Genomic DNA, 19,133 nt, shown 5'->3' with positions numbered 1-19,133 from the left:
TAAGGGAATAGAAATGATCTCATTAACAGGTAGTCTGTGCTACACCATGCGCATTTCAAAACGAGATGATTTTTTTGTTCAGGCTATTTATATTTAGGGAATAACAATACTGAAGCATTTACTTAATTTAAAATATATTGAGTAATCCAGTTGGAAATGCACAAGTGTTATACTAAATTCTTTAGGGACATCATGACAGTGCCCTGAAACTATGAACAACTGTTTTGTTACATTTGTACATAACAAAAATGTTTCTAGAACTGCTCAGCAGCATGGAGTTGATCATGGGCATGTTTGAAAATTAAGCTCTGATCAAACAGACAAATATTGATAAGTGTATTGGAAACTGAAAACAGGTGTAGTTTGATTGCACATTACAAATTCCTAAGCATCGAATATTGTGCTTATATTTTGGAAACACAACCAGTTAAAAACCTAGATATTTGAAAAATCTGGAGTGGAAACTCAAACAATTTACTGGGGAAGAAAGCCATGATTCTGCCTTTCTTCATTTCTGTTCGTTTTAAAATAAATCCCACTCTAGAAGATTCAGTAAAAGGAATAATCTTGACTAAAAAAGAAATTCTTCCTTCTTTCCTTCCTATTTTTGTCATTTTTTTCTTGCTAACTGCACATGTATATCAGAAGCTCTTAGAAGAAAGGCAAAACATTTCTGTTCCATATTTGAAATTATTATTTTCCTACAATTTCTGTAGCCTCTTTTGAGGTGTTACATTATGAATTCTGGTGTAGACAGGTTGCTGGCTGCTACTACTGCACCAAATCCCAGCTGAGGAAAGCACTTGAACTGGAGCTCAAAGCAGTCTTACTTTGTTCCTTTCTGGGCATGCTGGTGATTAAATTGCTAGCAGATGTATGGAGCATTGCTGATGCTAGTGTGACTGCAGTGCTGGCAATGGCAGAAATATCAGCAGTTGTTGGAACAGCTTGGGCAGGAGGCGAAGCACAAGCAACTTGTAGGCAAGTCATTCTCCCAAGCTGAGATGTGGCCAAAGCAAAATCCCTGGTATAGAAATGAGAAAATTCGAATGTATCTCCAAAAGATATGACTAAATTAACGCTCTATCCATTAGCCCTTGAACAGAACATTAGCCAGGTTGTAGTAAATGCACAGGGAGTTGCTTTAGCGGACCTGGTTCGGTACTCCCCCAAGGAAGGAACTAAGTCTTTTTCTTGTTCTTTTCAATGGAGCCATTAGCATACTTTGTTTTGTAATATGTTGTGGGGAGATTTCTTTCCAAACCTCTGAAAAATCAGTTTGTGCTGATATATTAAAATATTTTCATCGATATCCTCACATGCTTAACTTTAAATAATGTCAGAAATTCTCAGCTTGTTTTAAAAATAACCGTACAGTTGAAGCAATACTTATTTAAACTTAGGTATAGACTTTGCATAGTAGCATTAGTCATTAAATTAGCCTCTGCTTCTAAAAATCTACGTGGCATATTTAATTTTTTGGCTTATTGTTCTACAAGCTGATCATATAGATTGTAGATAAATATTTCTTTTTGTTTGTTTTAATTACTTGCTGTTCACTTTCTTTTAGTCCTCCCATTCTTTTCATATCATTACCGTACTCCTTGTGATTTTAATGGCTTTAAATACCACAATAAACTCCTTTATAACGTTTTTCAATTTCAGACTAAATTTTCTCTGGTGTGTTCAGATTTGATACCAGCAGTCCTATTCCAAACCCTTCTTTGTGCCTCCTGTGCCATCTGTCCTCTCCTGTCACATGCAAGTTGTGTCCCCAGCTAGGACAATGCCATGCCTGTGCTGTTTGTAGTTCAGACTCGGGATCATCCAGCCGACAAGGTCTCTCCCTGCCTCTTTCTTCCTGCCTTCCCAGCAGGGAAGATGAAGCAGTCTGTGCCCACCTACTCCTGTGTAATGGGACAGCCCTTCTGGAGGACACCCAGTGCTCTGGATCTCCTACATGTGTGGTCTGCTGTCCCAGGACCACACGCACATGCTGCCACAGCCCTGTCCTCTCCCTGGCATGGGTCTTGGCAAAGCTGCTCCTCAAGCTGGTGAGGAGGCACGTGGGGATGCCAGGGTGGCAGCAGCTAGAAAGCAGCACTTGGTGTGGGCATCAAGAACTGTTCCAAGGTAGTTTTCATGAGAGATGAGCTGTTTGCTTGATGACTAATTAATTTGCTTTAAAAGCACATTTAGGCTCATTCTTAGAGTGATTTGCAAATGTATTTTCAGTCAGTGTGCATGTAGAAATAATTTTGGGAGAGCAGCCTATATTTACCAGATATCTTCAGGGAGGAATGGCACTTCCCCAACAGAGCCACCCAAAAGCTGGGGTCTTTGAAGATAGGCTGGACCACTTTTCCCCTATCTCTTCCTCTCGTGTTTGTCCCCAACAACCAAAGCAGAGTCTGCTGAACAGAGGTGTGTTCAGTACTTAATATTTATTGAGGCAAGTTATAAGTTAAAAAAAAAATAAAAAAGAAAAGAAGAAAAGAGAACTGGATCTATCATAGTAGCTAGGACATAAAAATCCTAAATTTCTGTATCAATTTCAGCCTAACTGCAATGAGTGTTTCAACATTACACAGGCTGCACTAACATCAACATGACATCATTTTTTCTATTCCAGAGAGCCGCTTCCAATTTAGTTTTATTTTCTGCTATCCAGTTTCTATTTTCTTAAACTTCTAGAAATTTTGGGTGGTTGGGTTCCTGCATGGCAGGCTAAATGTACTCTCATGGTCTCTCCAGTGTTTCTTCTTTGCTCCACATCAGTATGGGTTCAGGCTGCCGTCCAAAAGGCATTGTCCTGTCTTCCCTCATCCCATTTCAGGGCTGTGAATTCCTCCTGTCTTCCATGCACCCAGGCTAGCACTTTGTGGTCTGAAGGATAAACTAGAAGTTTGGGGTTTTTTTCTCTAGCACCTTTTGCAGATTCCTCAGAGTTTCTCCTAATATTTAATCTACATCTACCCTGTTTCAGTTTAAAATGATTACCTGCTGTCCTTTCACTACATTCCCTGATAAAAAGTCCATCTATGTCCTTCCTATTGACCCCCCACAGATACTGGAAGATACTACAAGATCTCCCTGAAGTCTTCTTTCCTCCAGGCTGAACAACCCCAACTCTCTCAGCCTGCCTCCATGGGAGTGGTGCTCCACTCTCATGATCAACTTTTTAGCCCTCCTCTGGATTCCCTCCAACAAATCCCCGTCTTTATTATGCTGGGAAGATGACAAATGGGTGCAGTACTCCAGGTGGGGGTCGCACAAAAGTGCAGTAGAGGTGTAGAATCACTGCCCTCAACCTGCTGATCCTCCTTCCTTTGATGCAGCCCAAGATACAGTTGGATCATGTCCAGCTTTTAATCCACCAACACCCCCAAGTCCTTCTCCACAGGGCTGGTTTCAATCCACTCATCACCCAGCCTGTGTCCATGTTTGGGATTACCCCAGCCCAGGCACAATTCCTGACACTTGGCCTTGTTGAAATACATGAGGGCTGCACAGGCCCAGCTCTCAAGCCTGCCCAGGTCTCTCTGGATGGAATGCCTTCTCTCTAGAGTATCAGTCGCACCACCGAACTTGTCATCCAAGACTTGGCGAGCATGCACTCAATCCCACTGTCCATGCTCCCATGCTTACACGAGGATGTTAAATAATATGGTCCCAGAGGGACACCACTCGTCCCTGGTCTCCACACAGCCATCAAACCAATGGCCACAGCCTTCTGAGTGCATCCATTTCCTTATCCACTGACTAGTCCATCCATCAGATCCATGTCTCTCCATTTTAGTGACAAGGATATGCATGGGATAGTATGAAATGTTTTGCACAAGTCCAGGTAGACGATGTCAGCCTCTCTTCTCTTACCCATCACCAATGCAACACTGTTTTTGAACGCAACCAGATTTGTCCTTTTTGCTGAGTTTCATCTTACGCTGTCGTGTAAGTGCACACTGCAGTACCAGCATTCTCCCTGGGTGACCCTCCCTGTCCTCTGTCAGTGCCAGCCTGGGAAAGGAGCAGGGAGCAGAGAAATTATGTATAAACTTTGACTGTGCTGCTGCAGTGATCGAGGCTTGTGAAATGAAAGACTTGGACAGAAACCAAGAGAGGTGGTGGAATGCAGGGCTGCTGCAGAAACGAGGTGCTAACGACATGCCAGCTAGGAAGAGTAAACGGGATCTGAGGCAGTGTTGTGCTCTTACAGCATCTTTGTTGGGCACGGGAGAGGGAAATTAGGCTTATATGTTACAGTATTTCCATATGGAGCTCCTGTAATGCATGGAACTACACTAAGGTTTGTGATGAGCGTGGAAGGGTAAACAGCCATAGATACTTCTGTGATTCCTCATCCCTTCCCTTTCTAAAAATACAGGGACAAGAATACAGGGAGGAAAAAGCAGGTGGTGTTACTGAAATGTGGATTCTGTAATTCTTAGAGGGTGTGAAGGATGGCGGTTTTTTATGATTGCAATATACCAAGTGAGAGTTGGATCCTTCTCAAAGCAAGGAATTAATTATCCTCCTTACAAGTTGGTAAGGGAGCACCACATGATCTTCCTGTTGCAGTGCCAGTGAGCCTCTATGTCTTCTTTTCCACTTCCAGGCTTATTTAAGGCAGCTTTTATTTGTGTCTTGTACAGCCTGCAGTAATAGAGAAGTTGCAAGTAAGCATCAGTATAGACAATATCTTGTCTTTTAATAGTGACAAGATATGGGAAGATCATGGGGAATAAGAGTGGGGTAACCTGATTCTTGTGGAGATGTTTATCCTGTCTCTGCCTTTCAGAGTTCTGGTTCACTGTGAATTGTATAATTTTAAATCCCAGTCTTTATCAATCGGTTGTAAGATTTTGGCATCTGCTTTTCCCTGTTGTGAAGACTTATTTGTGATTTTCCTTTCTGTCTCCTCAAATATGAATCCTAATTTCAGTGAGTGATCAGTTATTCTCACGTAATGTAAAACAAAGCACAGAAAAACTGTCTTTGTGCCATATTATATAATTGCATGATGTCTCTTGTAATTTCTCCTTTGTAAGGTAAATAGTCACAGCCTTTTCTGTCTTTTCTCACATTAAAATTTATCCAAATCCTTTATTATTCCTACTACTGTAATTGCCTGAATCCCCTCTAACGCTGGAGTGTTCTTTTCTTGAGATGCTATTAACAGTGCAACATGTGGCATGGCAGAGATAAAGCTGATCTACATTAGTTACCTCCCTGCTGGTCACCATTTTACTCACCATTTATCCTAATTTCTTTTAACTACAGTTAAAAATTTAATTTAGAAGAGTGGTCCTCCTTGAAAAGGGTTCTGTGACCCTGAGGTGTCTTTACTGAATTGATAAAGTTTGCTTTAAGAGTATGTGTAATTACATTTTCTCCCTCTAGTATATGCTGATTTCAGTGTTAAGCTCATCATGATACTGTCTTTTCACTTGTATTTTTAGGTTTATCTTGAGATTCTTCATTGCCATTTTTAATCTTTCTTGACCCTATAATTGTGTGTTATTTATAAGCTTTTCTATCTCATTGTTCATCAGCTTTTCCAGCTCAAGAATTAATGTAATAAAAAACACAGAACTGAGTTTACCAAATCTTTTTCCTGATGTGAAATAATTATTTTTTGGAGATATATGTTATATTATTCAGATTATTTGATAAATTCTTTTTATTTGTATTTCAATAGCTAAAAGACTAGATTACAACTACCTTTTTTTTTTTTCCCGTGCAAAAACCATAACAAAACTAACAATCTGCCAAATTATCTTACAGACCCTGTCCAGAAGAATTTCAAATCCCTATCTGGAAACTCCTGGAAATAAGGTACTTGTGAAGCTTCTTTTAAATTCTATTTCATCAAACAACGTGTGAGGAATACTCCTGTTTCAGTTCAACCTCTTAATCGTAGCTTTGAAGACACTTGTGAATGTGACCTGCAGTTAAATCCAGTTATCATTTTGTGTGCGTGTGTTACAAATCACATCCTTCTATTACAGAGTTTGCAAACTGAATTGTTGTTAATTCCAATGTGCACCTTGCTCCCCAGTCACTCAAATGATTGCCACCGTTCAGCTCACTTTTACAGTATTTAAGAACTCTGGTTTGCGTGTCACAAGACTTCGCTGTCTCAAGTCTATTCTATATGCCTTAAAAAGTTCCTAAACATAGGAAACAAACAAGCAAAAAGATGAAACCAAACAGCATGGAGTTATTTTTTGTGTCACTTGCTCTGTTTTGCTGGGACAGTGAAGAAACATCCCAATAGAAGCCCAAGGTAAATTCTTCAGTAAGGAGTGGTACACAGAGGCTGGGTGGAACATGGTTTTGTGGAAGACCGAGTTTGGTTCTGTTTAGACAGACACATCTGCAGCCTTGAGATGCAGGGTAGAAATCGGGTGTGGGGAAATCAGAGGTGTGTCCAGTCTGAAAGACCATCTCTTCTTGGCCGTGCATGGATGAACTGATCTACAGCTGTCGCAGGAAACTTCCAAACGTTCTGGACAAAAAGAAAAGACTATAAAATAGTCTTTCGGTGTGTATTAGGCTTGTAATAAATTATTTAACTCAAATACTTAGGAAATTATATTTATTTTAGATCTCTTAAACTGTGTGATTTTGCAATCATTTGTATGTCTCTGCATTGCTAAAATAACGTGTTTTCATTTAAATTGTCTGTTGTTCAAAGGTAAAGCTGAGGGATAGTAAAACCTCTCCTTTCTTGGGGCAACAAATCCAAAATCAGCACAGCTTGTGGGGCACCTGCAGCCCATGATACAACTGGCAGAAGATGGGCTGTATTTCCTATGAGACTCTGAGTGCTTGCCTGGGAAGAAGGCTCAAAGGGAGGGAGTGGACAATGGGAAGGCAATTTATTACAGCAAGAATAAGTCCCTGTTTGTCACAGTTTTCAATTTCTCTTTTCATCTAGATTTATGGAGAAAGTTCTTCCTGTGCTGGGAGAGCTCTCAGGAATATTTTTACTCTACAGGCTTCTGACCTGATTAAAGACAGGGTGTACCTTACTGGCATTTGCAGGTAAATCAAAATAATTTGTTTTAATCAATTTTAAGAGTTTTGTTTTCATTTATCTATGCCCTGATTTGACAACACAGTCAATTCTGAGTGAGAGATTCTGCATATGTCTAAGAATTGAAAGTATTTTCTTAAAAAAAATCTTTAAAGTCTCATGTACCATAATATCTTTTCTTATATTACAATGTCAGTTGTCAGAAAGCAGCAGTGGCCTGATTGTGTATCCATTTATTCAATTGTTTATGATTTTCATATACAGTAGTGTTTGTCAGTTATTTTGCTGAAAAGAAAGAGTATTAATTTCAGCCCTGGTTTGGAGCTGTAAAGAGCTTAATTGGATTCCAAGATTTATTGACACAGTGATTTCTGCATGTAATTTACGGAATATTTCTGTAATGAAGTGATTTTCCATTTGTGTTGCATTGTAGCATAAATGATTTCTCCTGTTTTCAATTACATCAAAGTGTGCAACTCTTTATTATAACACCATTCATTCACACCTGTGTTCAAGAAAAATCCACTACTTTTTTATTACTATCTAAATATATTCATTTACTGATAATATGAAAGATTTAATATGTTCTAGAGTAGCACTTAAAGGTCTTACACATATTGTTTAGCTGTACTGATTATGCCTGTACTCAGAAAGGAAATAAAATCCTGAGGCTAAAAGTTGGATTTTATTTATCTCCTATGCATCTTTGGATAAACAGTATGCATCACAAATTGATAAAAATGCTACAAATTGCAAAGTATGCTACATGAATCAGGTAGGGAAGGGAACTTGCTCATCTAACATAAGTGCCTTCATTATAGCTAGAGGTATCCTCTGAGACTTGCCAATGTAATTTCTTCCCTTGAAATGAAGAGGTTTACAAAAATTTGGAATTGAGACAATGAGTTTTCTCTGCTGAACAAAAAGGCTGAGATTTGATAGCTTTAAAAATAACTCTTTATTATGAAAGCATGTTTTAACATTACTGTAGTTTAAGAAGTGATGTTTTGCTTATTTTCAGGAGAAGTTGTGTTGGATCAGAGCTGGTAGACTGGCTTTTGGAGCAGTGCCCTTTTGTCAAGTGCAGATCTACAGCAGTTGGAGTGTGGCAGCTCCTCCTGGATATGGGCATTATATTGTCAGGTCAGTCCTGCCAATACTTCCAGTGTCAGGAAGGCTATCCCTTTCTCCTGCATGGGACAAGAGTCGTGGTTTTTATTGGAGGAGGGAAAAAAATAAAGCACAGATTCATCCAATTTTCTTGCCTGTTCTTTATTGTACTATCATTTTGGGAGACTACTGTGACCTTTCATTTCATAAATACCAAAGATCAATCCCCTGATTTTGGCAGTTTTGTTCCTTTTGCTTTTGCAACTGTAATTGTCTATTATCAAGTTGCAGACAGAGTGTGTGTCTTTTCCAGGCTTTTTCTTTTTTCCCCCTGCAAGCTATTTTAGGTTTTTCAAGACAGCAGCTCTTTAGTGGCTGCAGATCATGGCTTTACCAGATTACGTCTGTATTTTCTTTTGCTCTCTGTTTTCCATAATTTTAATTGCAATGGGTTGAGAGATGATCCAGCTCCTTGAGATGGTGGTGAGGCCAGGTTCTACCCTGCTGTCCACAACTCCCCCACCAAACTGAGAGATTTGGCCCAGCCAACGTGGCTGGTGATAATTGCACTAGTAACCAGCCTCTGGATATCTGATGGATTTTACTTTGAGGCTGGGACTACTTAGGTAGCTCAACTCAGGTCATACCCCACCCTGGGGTCTGTGCTAGACACTTAACCTCTTTCCTGTGAAAAGGTGAGGAGTTGTGGAAAATTTCTGCATATGTACACTGACAGTGTACCTTAAGGTTTTCTTCAGCTAAACTGACAACATGTCTGATCATGCAGCCTCAGCAAGGGCTAAATTACTTGTTGCATGAGCTTGTACTTTTGGCTTTGGATTGTGTCCTCTATTCCCCTAAAATCCCATTTTTTTCAGGGAACACAAACGATACATCTTCTTATCCAGGTCTAGTCTACAAATCGAGTAACCCTGAATTTAAGGAGAAGCTGGAATAATCATGGGCTGCATCCCCATTACTGAACTTTGTTTACTAGTGCCTGACCATTAGTGAAAACAGTTTAGAAACCTGTGTAAACTAAGACTCAGAAATCTAACAAAAAAGACGAAGGTTTTTTTTCCCTAAACCTGAACTGATTCATCAGTCTTAATGCTTGAATTTCAGGATCCTGGAGATCTTTAAATTGAGGTTTTGGGGCTTTCCTGTTTGGATGCACTGAATTAAACGGAGAGGTCAGGATTGTTTCTGTGCCGAGTATTCAATCCTTTTTCCCTATGTGATGGTACAACTCAGCATTAAGATCAAGTGTAATACAGAATGTGGTAGGAATCTTTACATGGTGAAGGTTTAAAGGTATCTAATACTATTTTTTCTAACAGTGGACAGGCAACTCTATTTTCAAGACAGTCATGCTTTCTACCAGTTCTCAGCGGATGAATGTACCTACCTTTTCTGCGAATTTGAGAAAGAGGAAGCATGGAAGAATGGAGTAAAGCTCCTACTTCAACTACTGCCACTGTCTCCTCCCAGGATTGACATGTGCAATCTGTAAGTCTGCAGATACAGCTGTTTGCAACTTATATTGACTATTATGTAAGTGTCTGGCCTTATAATGACACTGTTTACCCCCAAATCACCTTGCAAATGAGGCAACTTTCTTTTGGAGGTTGACAAATCTTTCAGAGATGTGCTTTTCATCTGAGGTGGTCAATATGGGTAGAAAAATACAGGAACTTGACTAGGAGTTTTGGACATATTAAGGTTTTGGGCACCAGCTTTCTGCCTCTAGTTTGCTGTATTACTTGGGCATGTGATTTTTTATTGGTGTCCTCTTACATTTGGAGGTTTGGCAAGAATTTGGTAGCAGGGATGCTCTGGTGCTGATTGATTGGTGCAGATGCCCTTGTGCTGTGTCAGGATCAGCTTTCAGATGGATTGACAAGATGGATGGAAATGTGGTATTTTCAGTCATTTGATTTAAATTTTCTACTGTATGTTTGCCAGAGCTCTGCAAACTTACATTCCTTTTCAGAATATGCTTTCTAAGAGTTTTGCTTCCTGTATGTCTCCCCTTTCACCTGACTATTGGATGCTATCATACTTGCTGTGCTCATGTGTCTGCACTCTAAGGTTGTCTGTTTAGAGTGGCTAGAAGGAAAACATAGTTATTTGTTCCACAGTGAGATGCCAAAATAGAGGAGAAAGGTGTTAGTGAGAGCTCTGGAGGCTCATGACCATTTATGCTTTAGTAAATCTTCAAGAGTTGGCCTGAACAGACAAGTTAAATTCTTTCATTGTCCCTAGCATGATGATCCTCAAATCCAGTACTTTGGAGAACTATTACTCTGGCAGTACTAGAATTTATTCTCTTTTATGCCAAAGACAAAACTTTCTTCTATGTGTACTTTCCTTCTCAACATATTTGCTTTTGAAAATGCTCATTCCCAAAGATAAATGTCCAGTAGAAATATTTTAAAGGAGTACAAAGTCCAAAGACCCTGTAAACTGTCTCAAGCCCAGATTCTTAAATTCAGACATGTTGAGCTGGTATAAAAAAACCTTAGTAATTTCTCTACATGGTTCAGGGCAGAAACGTAATTCCCTTCCCTACTGCTGACTGCCCTCACCAATCAAATATTGGCAGTTCTGGAATGGAGCTCCCCTTCAAAATGCATTTATTTGATCAGTGTGAGTGTAGGCAAGTGACAAGAACCCCAAGATGGCTAGAGCAGCAGGGCTGAATATCATCTTCTAAGCAGCTAAATCACATGGGAGAAAACCTTTGACTGTTTTTGCAAATAGAAATTCTTGTCTTCCATCCAACTCTGGTGCTAAACAGTTTGTCTGTCCCTTAAATATCAGGGCATTTTGATCTTGATTTTAGTGGGAATTGGGATTTTTCTCATCACTGTAAATCAGATCCCTTTTCATGGTTTGTGTCTACTTGTTCAAAGGAGTTGAATCAAAAGGACAGAACAGATAGGTCATATTGATGTGTTACGTGAAGGATGCTGGGTAGGAAAATGGATTGAGGGCTTTTTAGGTTCAAGTTTACAGTCTGCTTTGCAGTTTTATCATTTCAGTGCAACTGTCATTTCCAGTGGAAGATGATCCCTGTCACATGAATTGAACAATTATTCATTAATGTACATTTCCAGCTCCTTCCTGCGCACATTATTCAAATTTGAGTTGAAGCTGGATTCCTTTTGGGAATATTGTCACTGAAAAATTGTTTTCTGGAGCTTTTACCTGTCACATTGTGAGGGTGCTTTTTGAAAAAGTATATACTCTAGGAATTGAATTTTAAATAATAGTATACCCTCGAGGGAATGTGATATTAAAGCAGAAGGAGACTTTTCCGGGTTCAAAATTTTTCATGCTTGATGCAAATAATAAACTGCTAAACCACAGTCAGAAAGGGAATAGGTGTGATGAGATGTTTGTTAAAGTTGTCTTACCTGGTTAAACAAAGGAAAGAGAGCAATTCTAAAATCCTCTCCCTGCAGGGTTTGTCTTTTCTTGAATATATAAACTGTTTTGCATACCATTGGAAGCATAGGATTTTTTAAAATAATTTAATATTTTTTTACTCATTTTTCTGTCTTAGCTTTTCTCACAATCTATATTTACTGCATTAACTCTATACATACATAGGGATGGAGAAATTATTGCTTTGTTAATTCCCTGCTTTTGACGAGATCAGAAGCAGCTGGCTGCTTGTGTTCCAGAAGGGAACACTGGATGTCTCCTGGTGGTCCCAGAGGCCAGATGACCTCTGTCTCCTCTGCAGCTGTGGGCAGCAGCCTAGTGCTTGCCTGGGCTGCTGGGTGCATCAGTGAGCCTCTTGAGTACCATGGTTCTGCTCTCCCAGAAGGAGTCTGTAGACCTGAGTAGGCAGTAGCAGCTCTGGGGACTTCCTTCAGCAGCTATTCTGGAAACTCTGTTAAATAAACATAGCTCAGATTTGACTTGCTGTGCAGATTTTTGATGGATCTGTGTTTGTTCCGGCTCAGTTTTAGTGGTCTTACCAAATTACTATAGGAAACCCTACAATGAAAAGTGCTGTTCTGAAGTCTGATATGTGCTTATGATTTCTGAGTTAATGCTCCCTATTGCCCTTGTTGGAAACTCCTTACATTCAACATAACATTGGTGGCAATTCAACATGGAAAACAAGTCAGGACATAGCAGATTTTCAGCAGCTCATGCTAATCTGAATGCTAATGTGTGTATTCCACAGGATTCAGATCCTGTAAATGTTGTCAAATTAGATGGGACAAATGAAGAGGCTTCTTGGGGTCATTAAACGTCCTGTTTTAATCATAGTCATTTTACTTGAGTAGAAAATAAGAGAATATTGCAATAGCTTGGGAACAAAAAATCAGAATTGAAAACTGTGCCATGTCCCCCTTACAACCTTGAGCAATCACTTAGGGTCTTATTCAATGCCTCCTGAATTCTTTTCTAGTTACTGCGAGGGTTTTGTATCAGGTGTTTAATCCTTGTGTGCTTCTATTTCCTTCTTTGTAAATGGGAGTGTTTTATAACAATTCCCAGAACCACTGGTAGATTCAGTAAACATTTCAAGAATGCACTCAGTAACTGAGACTGTTGAAATGTGTCCCATAATACTTTTAAAATTATTGGAAGGTATGTTAACATAGTTTTTTTCTTAATCTTACATTGTTTTTTATTTTCAGGAGTGTTACACTATATTCTCTGTCTTCTGTCCTGAAACAATTTGCATTTTATTGATATCAGAAAAGTAACCATTCTTAAAAGTAATTTGGTTTTCATGCAAATAGCCAGGATGGGATATTGATTTAGTTACTGCCTTATGGAGTTCCTGGAAAGCTTTTGTTGAACACAAACAGCTCTCAGGTATTGCATGGCAACTGACTTGCCTGCTTGCAGATCTAGGACAAGCATCCCTGCATCTCGCTCTGCTGAGCAGACTGAGCCCACAGATCACTGAACTGTATAAGCACTAATTTGCCTGGGCTTTGTAGCTCCTGTTTGGTACCAGACTCACTAGGTCCTAGCTGTCCACTTTTGAAAAAATTAGGGTGATAATTGTTGCTTTTGTCCATTGGCCTGGGTGTCATAATATACCCTTCCTCTCTGATTTTGAAGAGCTAACTCTAATTTTTAGTTTATTCATGGATTCAGAAGTATTTGATGCTCGTATGAGATGAATACTGGGAGTATTTTTAAATACAAAATGAAGTGATAAAGGCCCAAGAAGGAACTAGCTATGCTATGTGCTGTTCTGGGTTTATAGACTGCATCTGTGGCTGTGTCTACTGAGCTGCTATTTTCTGCCTCCAATTTAGAAGAATCAGATCTTAACTTGGTTCTGAGAGATCAGAACAGAAGAGATGTGTAGAGAAACATCTAAAGAGTTCAGTTATTTTAATCTCATTCCAAATTATAAAGAGAAAACCTGAATAAATCAGTCTCTGTAAATGAAAATGCATTCATTAATTTCTTTTGGGCTGTTCATAACACTTAAAATGTTGAATCACATTTTCTTTGAATAGGAAAGGCAGTTGTGAAAATAATTGTGATTTTAATCTGAATTACCATTTTGATCTGAATTTGCTTACCCCAAAATGAATGCATGTGTCGTTCTGTGCTTTCTGACCTTAATTTTTAAATAAGGGAATTAAATTTCTGGGTTCCAAAGAACCACAATACACCAGCTGCATATTCCAGATGTGTTGCCAGCTCTCTCCCTAAGGACATCAAGGCATATAAGCAATTAAATAATTTAGTCAAAGACAGAAGCTTCTGCTAATACCTGGGATTTAATTTTATTACAGCAGCTGCAGTTTTGTGTATCTGTTCGGCTTGCTGGCATGCCTTTTGAATACCATGAAAAGTAAAGATCTCAAGGGCATTTCGTTTCACTTCTTCCTGCAGTTATAACCCTGCAGTTATATTGGTATAATGCTTCTGATTACCAATAAAGCTTCTAAAAAGCTTACAGATATTTTAATGATGGGAATTATATTTTTTAAAGAGAAACACAGTCTTATCCTGTATTGTTTACTTTTGCGTGGCTGTTTCCACGTTGGCCATTCTTTGGAAGTTTCTAGGAGGGTTCTACCTTCACTGCCTCACTTTTGAAAAGACACATTGTCTCTTTCTTGAGAGTTACCATCAAGACAACCTAATATTGCTTTAGTTCGGTTATTTATGGTTTATTAAACATTATATTCGTTTTCAGTCTTTTTTTTCTGAATATTGAATTTCACATATCACAAAATTATTTTGATGTTGTCTATGGAAACAATGAAGTTGTATTCCATAGGTGCTGCTCTACACCTTAGCAAAGCTGGATGGGGGGCAGATAGAAAACTCTTTGTTCATAGAGTATGTTCTTAGCACATCAAAATATGCAGTCAAAGAAGCAACTCTGATCTAAAGGGTCCTGCATTCTTCAGTTCTTCATCATATTTTTATAGCTGAAGAATTCTCTCACTGCTTCACGTTGGTGGGATCAAAAGAGTTCTTGACAGCAAGGGACAAAGGGTGTACTCTGTCGTTACTGACATGATTAATTATCGTCATGTTGCAGTCCTCATTTTGATATGGAATCTCAAAGGCCCTTTTACATTTGTGCCTGTGGCTACACAGTTCCTTACTTTCCAGGAATCAAAAGATGTTGAAACAGAATGAAAGAAATAATAAAATCTTATTTTTATTTTTTAAGGCCTGATCAAAAAATAGAAGATACAGCAGAAACCAATGCTGAAATTCTTGCTCGTCTCACTTCTGCGGTAAGGTCATTGCATCAAAGTTTGAACTGATCATGTTTGAAATGTTGTCATGTTTTAGATCCTTTCAAATTAAAGACTTAGTCTAAGTGAACAGATGTTTGTATAGGAAGAGTGTTCTTTCAGTCTCTGGAAGGGGAGAGCTCTACTGAGGTCTTAGTATACAATTCCAAAGCTATTAAAATCAACCCAAGCAAGGACTGCAGCAGCCTGCTCTTGTAATAGATGCTCTTCATGGCCCAGGAGATACCAGCTTGGAGGTGACTTTTGTGCAATGTGCTTTACACTCAGATCCTCTTGGGTCCAGTGTACATTGATGGGAGACAAAGGGAGAGAAAAATCTTCAGCAGATGTTGTGTAGATTATCATAAACTTCTGAGGAGATCCACCTGGGAAACCTGAGCTTCCCGCTATGTTTAACCTCAGTAAACTTCACCATAATAAACAATAGCTTATTCTGTCTGTGCTAGACTTTGGTGCATCTGGTTTATCTTGTGAGATCACTGTTCTAAGGAGCAGACAGGCAGGATTTCAGAGAGTTAAGCTAGACTGACTCAATTTAATGTAATCTTTATGATAGCACAGAGTGCACCCTCAGAAAATTAGCAAGTAATGTGACACTGGGAGGAATGGTTGGTCACCATCCCTGGAGCTATTAAAAACGTGTGGATGTGGCACTTGGAGACATGGTTTAGTGTGGACTTGGCAGTGCTGGGATAACAGCTAGACTCGATGATTTTGCAGGTGTTTTCCAACCAAAATAATTCTATGATTCTGTGGTTGTGCTACCACTCAGAGGAACTTTGACAATCTGGAGAGATGGGCCAACAGGAATCTTAGGAGAGTCAACAAAGGACAATGCAATAGTCTGCATCTGGGAGAAATAACCTCATGATTCTATACAGACTGGGGATTGACTGAAAAGCAGCTTTGCAGGAAAGGACCTGTGAGTCCTGGTAGACAGCAGGTTGAACCAGAAACACGCCCTTGTGGAAAAGAAAGCAAATGTTTCCTGAGCTGCATTAGTAAGAGCATTGTCCTTAGGCTAAGGCAGGTGATCATCCCCCTCTCCTCAGCATTGGTGTGCCAGATGTGGAGTGTTGAGTCCTGTTCTGAACTCCCAGTACAAGAGACATGGATGTCTTGGAGTGCATGTGAATGACCACGGAGATGGTTGGGGAATAGAGTACGTGACTTCCAAGGAGAGTCTGACAGAAGTGGGGGTGGACTTTGGAGAACAGAAGGCTATGGAGGCCCTTACTGATGTGTACAAGTGCCTGATGGACAGGCTCTAGCTGGCCATGATTTTCAGCAGAGGCTTGTATTAGATGATTTTGAGAGGTGCTTTCCTATCTCTGCCACTCTGTGATTGTACAGTTCTGTGAACACCACACCTAAGTCATGGTATCATCAAAACATGGAATTAGTGTTAGCTCTGATTTGGCATGTGAGAAAGTACAGAGACAAAAATGAAGCAAGCAAGGTAAAGTTTCTATGAAAAAGACATGAGGATAAGAGCTATATTAAGAAAAGTAAGTGAAGTGCTATCTTGAAATTGCTGTAAAATGGAAGAAAAGGAGAATTTTTGGTGTCTTTTGTAAAGACAAATATCTTTACAAAAGACATTTAATAATGTGTTTGAAAAGCCAGTGATTCTCTGTATTCAACTTTATGCATGAGTATTTTTAAATGTATGACATAAGCAAATGCTGTGTTTTAAATGTCTTTTTTAAATCTCAATATTCAAATTCCTTGTTTTCTAGACTTTTTTTCTTAATTGAAAAGGAAAGGTGAACTCAGAACCTCAATATCCTCCTTTCTTTTTTACTGTATGGAGTAAAAATAGAAAACTGTGAAAGACTTTCTGCAAAGTTATATTTTTTCAAAAACTAAGAGGTTTTGCCAGTTAAAAAAAGGGACCTACTTAACAGAACAAAGTGACCTTTTGAGTTTAAGAACTGGATCTAGCCATTGCTGGATGCACTTGAGTAACATGCATATCCTTAAACACCTAATTGATGGTGAGTTCAGAGTGTTTCACATCTGCAAGGTCAAACCTGTGAACTACATCCTGAGTCATTTCAACAGCAGGGCTCATGGACAGGGTTTTCTTAAATGAACCATTATATTGGTACAGCTAACTAGCTAAAGAAAAATTAGGCAGTTCCATCTCCAGATGGCCTGAGACCCATCTATTGCCATGGTGATGTCAAGAATCTGTTCTTTTCTCCTGTGTTTTGTGATTTTCCACAGAACTTTGTAGTGCCTCTATAATGATTTTCTAGTCTACCCCTGGGGAAACGGCACAAGACCAGAGCAGAATCCTCCAAATTTTAACACCTGTATATGAACTTCACCTGTTTATCCCTCCAGAATATTGCTTTTTCTCCATATAGTAGATTGGGACCTAAAATACTCGTTGCAACCTTATGGAAAGTCTTTTTAAGTCCCAGAAGAGTTTGAAACCTTAACTCACACCATTCAACAGAGGGCTAGACTATTCCATGTCTAGGTTCTCTTTTTTTTGTAAGCAGGAGCTGGAAACTGAAAGAGAAGTTATTAGCTGTTACTGGAAATGTGTTCACACTGGCTTTTTGGCTGCCTGAATGTTTATGTATTTTGTACAAAATTAAACCATTCTTCTTTGAAGAATTCATAATTGAAAATCCTGCTCATGATACTCTTCATACCAGTATTTCAGAAGTGTGAGAAAACCCATGAAGTCCAGCCCAGCACTAAAACAGTGGAAGATTAGAGTTGACTTTTTAATTGGAGTCGCAAATCCCACTGCTGTCTCTTCTACTTTTCTTTTTGCTTTTCATGGAGCAAAACACTTTTTTCAGGTCAGAAGAAAGTTTTTGTCAGCTTTTTTTTTTTTTTTTCAGGAGATTCCATTTGAAATTTTCAAACCTACACTTATTGTGAAAATCTAACCCAAGCAACATTGAAGGAATCCAGGTGCTCAAAATATCAATCCCTCTTTTAATCTATCAAATTATGTGCTTATATCATGGGCTCCATTACATGAGGCACCAACAAAACCATCAAACTTGAATCCTAAAGGCAAGCAGTGCAAAACGCCATTAGAAATACATTTGTATCAGATAATCTCTTTGGTCATGGATTTTTTTAAAATGCAGTGGTTACTCATGGGTTTAAAAAAGCATTCCAGAGCTGTCATGCATCCCATGTCGTACCCAAAGAGCAGCTTCATATTCAGTGTTTTGTGTGCTAAAAGTGGAACACAGTGGGATAGGTACAAGTGTTTCCACTGCAAAGCTTTTTTATCTTACCTTGTGATGAAACAGAAGAAAATATCAGGATTTAATGATGTGTATCTGGAAAACAGTTTTCTGGTGCTTTAAGGCATCAGCCAATATTACTTTTATTTAGAGCCCATCAAGCTATCATAACTCAAGATGCAAAAATGTGAACTAGGCTCTTACTCTTTTTCCAAACTCTACTGTTTAGAGCCTTCTGTCACAGGATATAATTTTGAGATTCTGTAAGGATTGGCATTTTCTCTCTAGGTCTGAAGTCCTGCTTCACATAATGGCATCTAGAATACTGTCTCACAAAAAACTACTGTGGGCAGAAAAAGAAAAAGGAAAAAAGGTGTCATACACTATCTGCTAGATGCAGTTATGTCCACTATGACAAAATGATAAGATTTGTGATAGGAGCAGTAGTTGTCATTTACTTTTTAAAATTCTCTATTCTTTGAAGATAAGATTCACCATATAAATGAACCACTTGTACTTAATCAAGCAGAAATATACGTGGGTATCACTTTCTATGCATACTCTTTTATATTGCAGAAAGAAAACTGATTGAGATGTGGTAACATGTCAACTAATATGCCACTCAGAATGTTCTCTTTCAGACTTTCATAATACTTCTGTAAATATTGTGTGGTGTACTGGCATTTAAACTGAATCAGTTTTGACATCTGCAATACTACTCAAATGGGATACTGTTTGGATAGTGTTAGCTTTGTAGCAGCAAGCTGTATGTATAAAACATTTTTAAAAATTTAATATGTCAATATGGTAGGCATAGTTCCTGTTTATATGTTTTGCTTTGTGTCTGCATTATCATCTTCAATGTGATGTGCAGCCATCGATTTTGTCAAACAGGCAGTAACTGAAATCCTATTAGGAGGAAGTATGATAATGGGTAACATGTGTGCAGTGAGGAATGAGTGTTATACATGGATTTCTACTGGTGTAATGATGCAGAGGAAT

At 38.8% G+C, this 19,133-nt stretch overlaps 1 protein-coding gene across 1 annotated transcript in view; it reads left to right on the top strand.

Annotated features, from left to right (window-relative positions):
- The window catches only part of RAPGEF5 (Rap guanine nucleotide exchange factor 5), a 167,139-nt gene that overhangs the window by 22,683 nt on the left and 125,323 nt on the right, over positions 1-19,133 (top strand). Inside the window, exons 2-6 of the mRNA XM_033079369.1 lie at positions 5,785-5,835; positions 6,941-7,047; positions 8,061-8,182; positions 9,490-9,658; positions 14,826-14,892. Coding sequence (XP_032935260.1) covers positions 5,785-5,835; positions 6,941-7,047; positions 8,061-8,182; positions 9,490-9,658; positions 14,826-14,892 — 516 coding nt within the window. The remainder of the gene's footprint in view (positions 1-5,784; positions 5,836-6,940; positions 7,048-8,060; positions 8,183-9,489; positions 9,659-14,825; positions 14,893-19,133) is intronic.

This window comes from Catharus ustulatus, chromosome 1 (genome assembly GCF_009819885.2).
Source record: "Catharus ustulatus isolate bCatUst1 chromosome 1, bCatUst1.pri.v2, whole genome shotgun sequence".
NCBI classification, from domain to species: Eukaryota; Metazoa; Chordata; class Aves; order Passeriformes; family Turdidae; genus Catharus; species Catharus ustulatus.
Note: the sequence above shows the minus strand (reverse complement) of the source record. Positions and strands in the feature narration are given on the sequence as shown.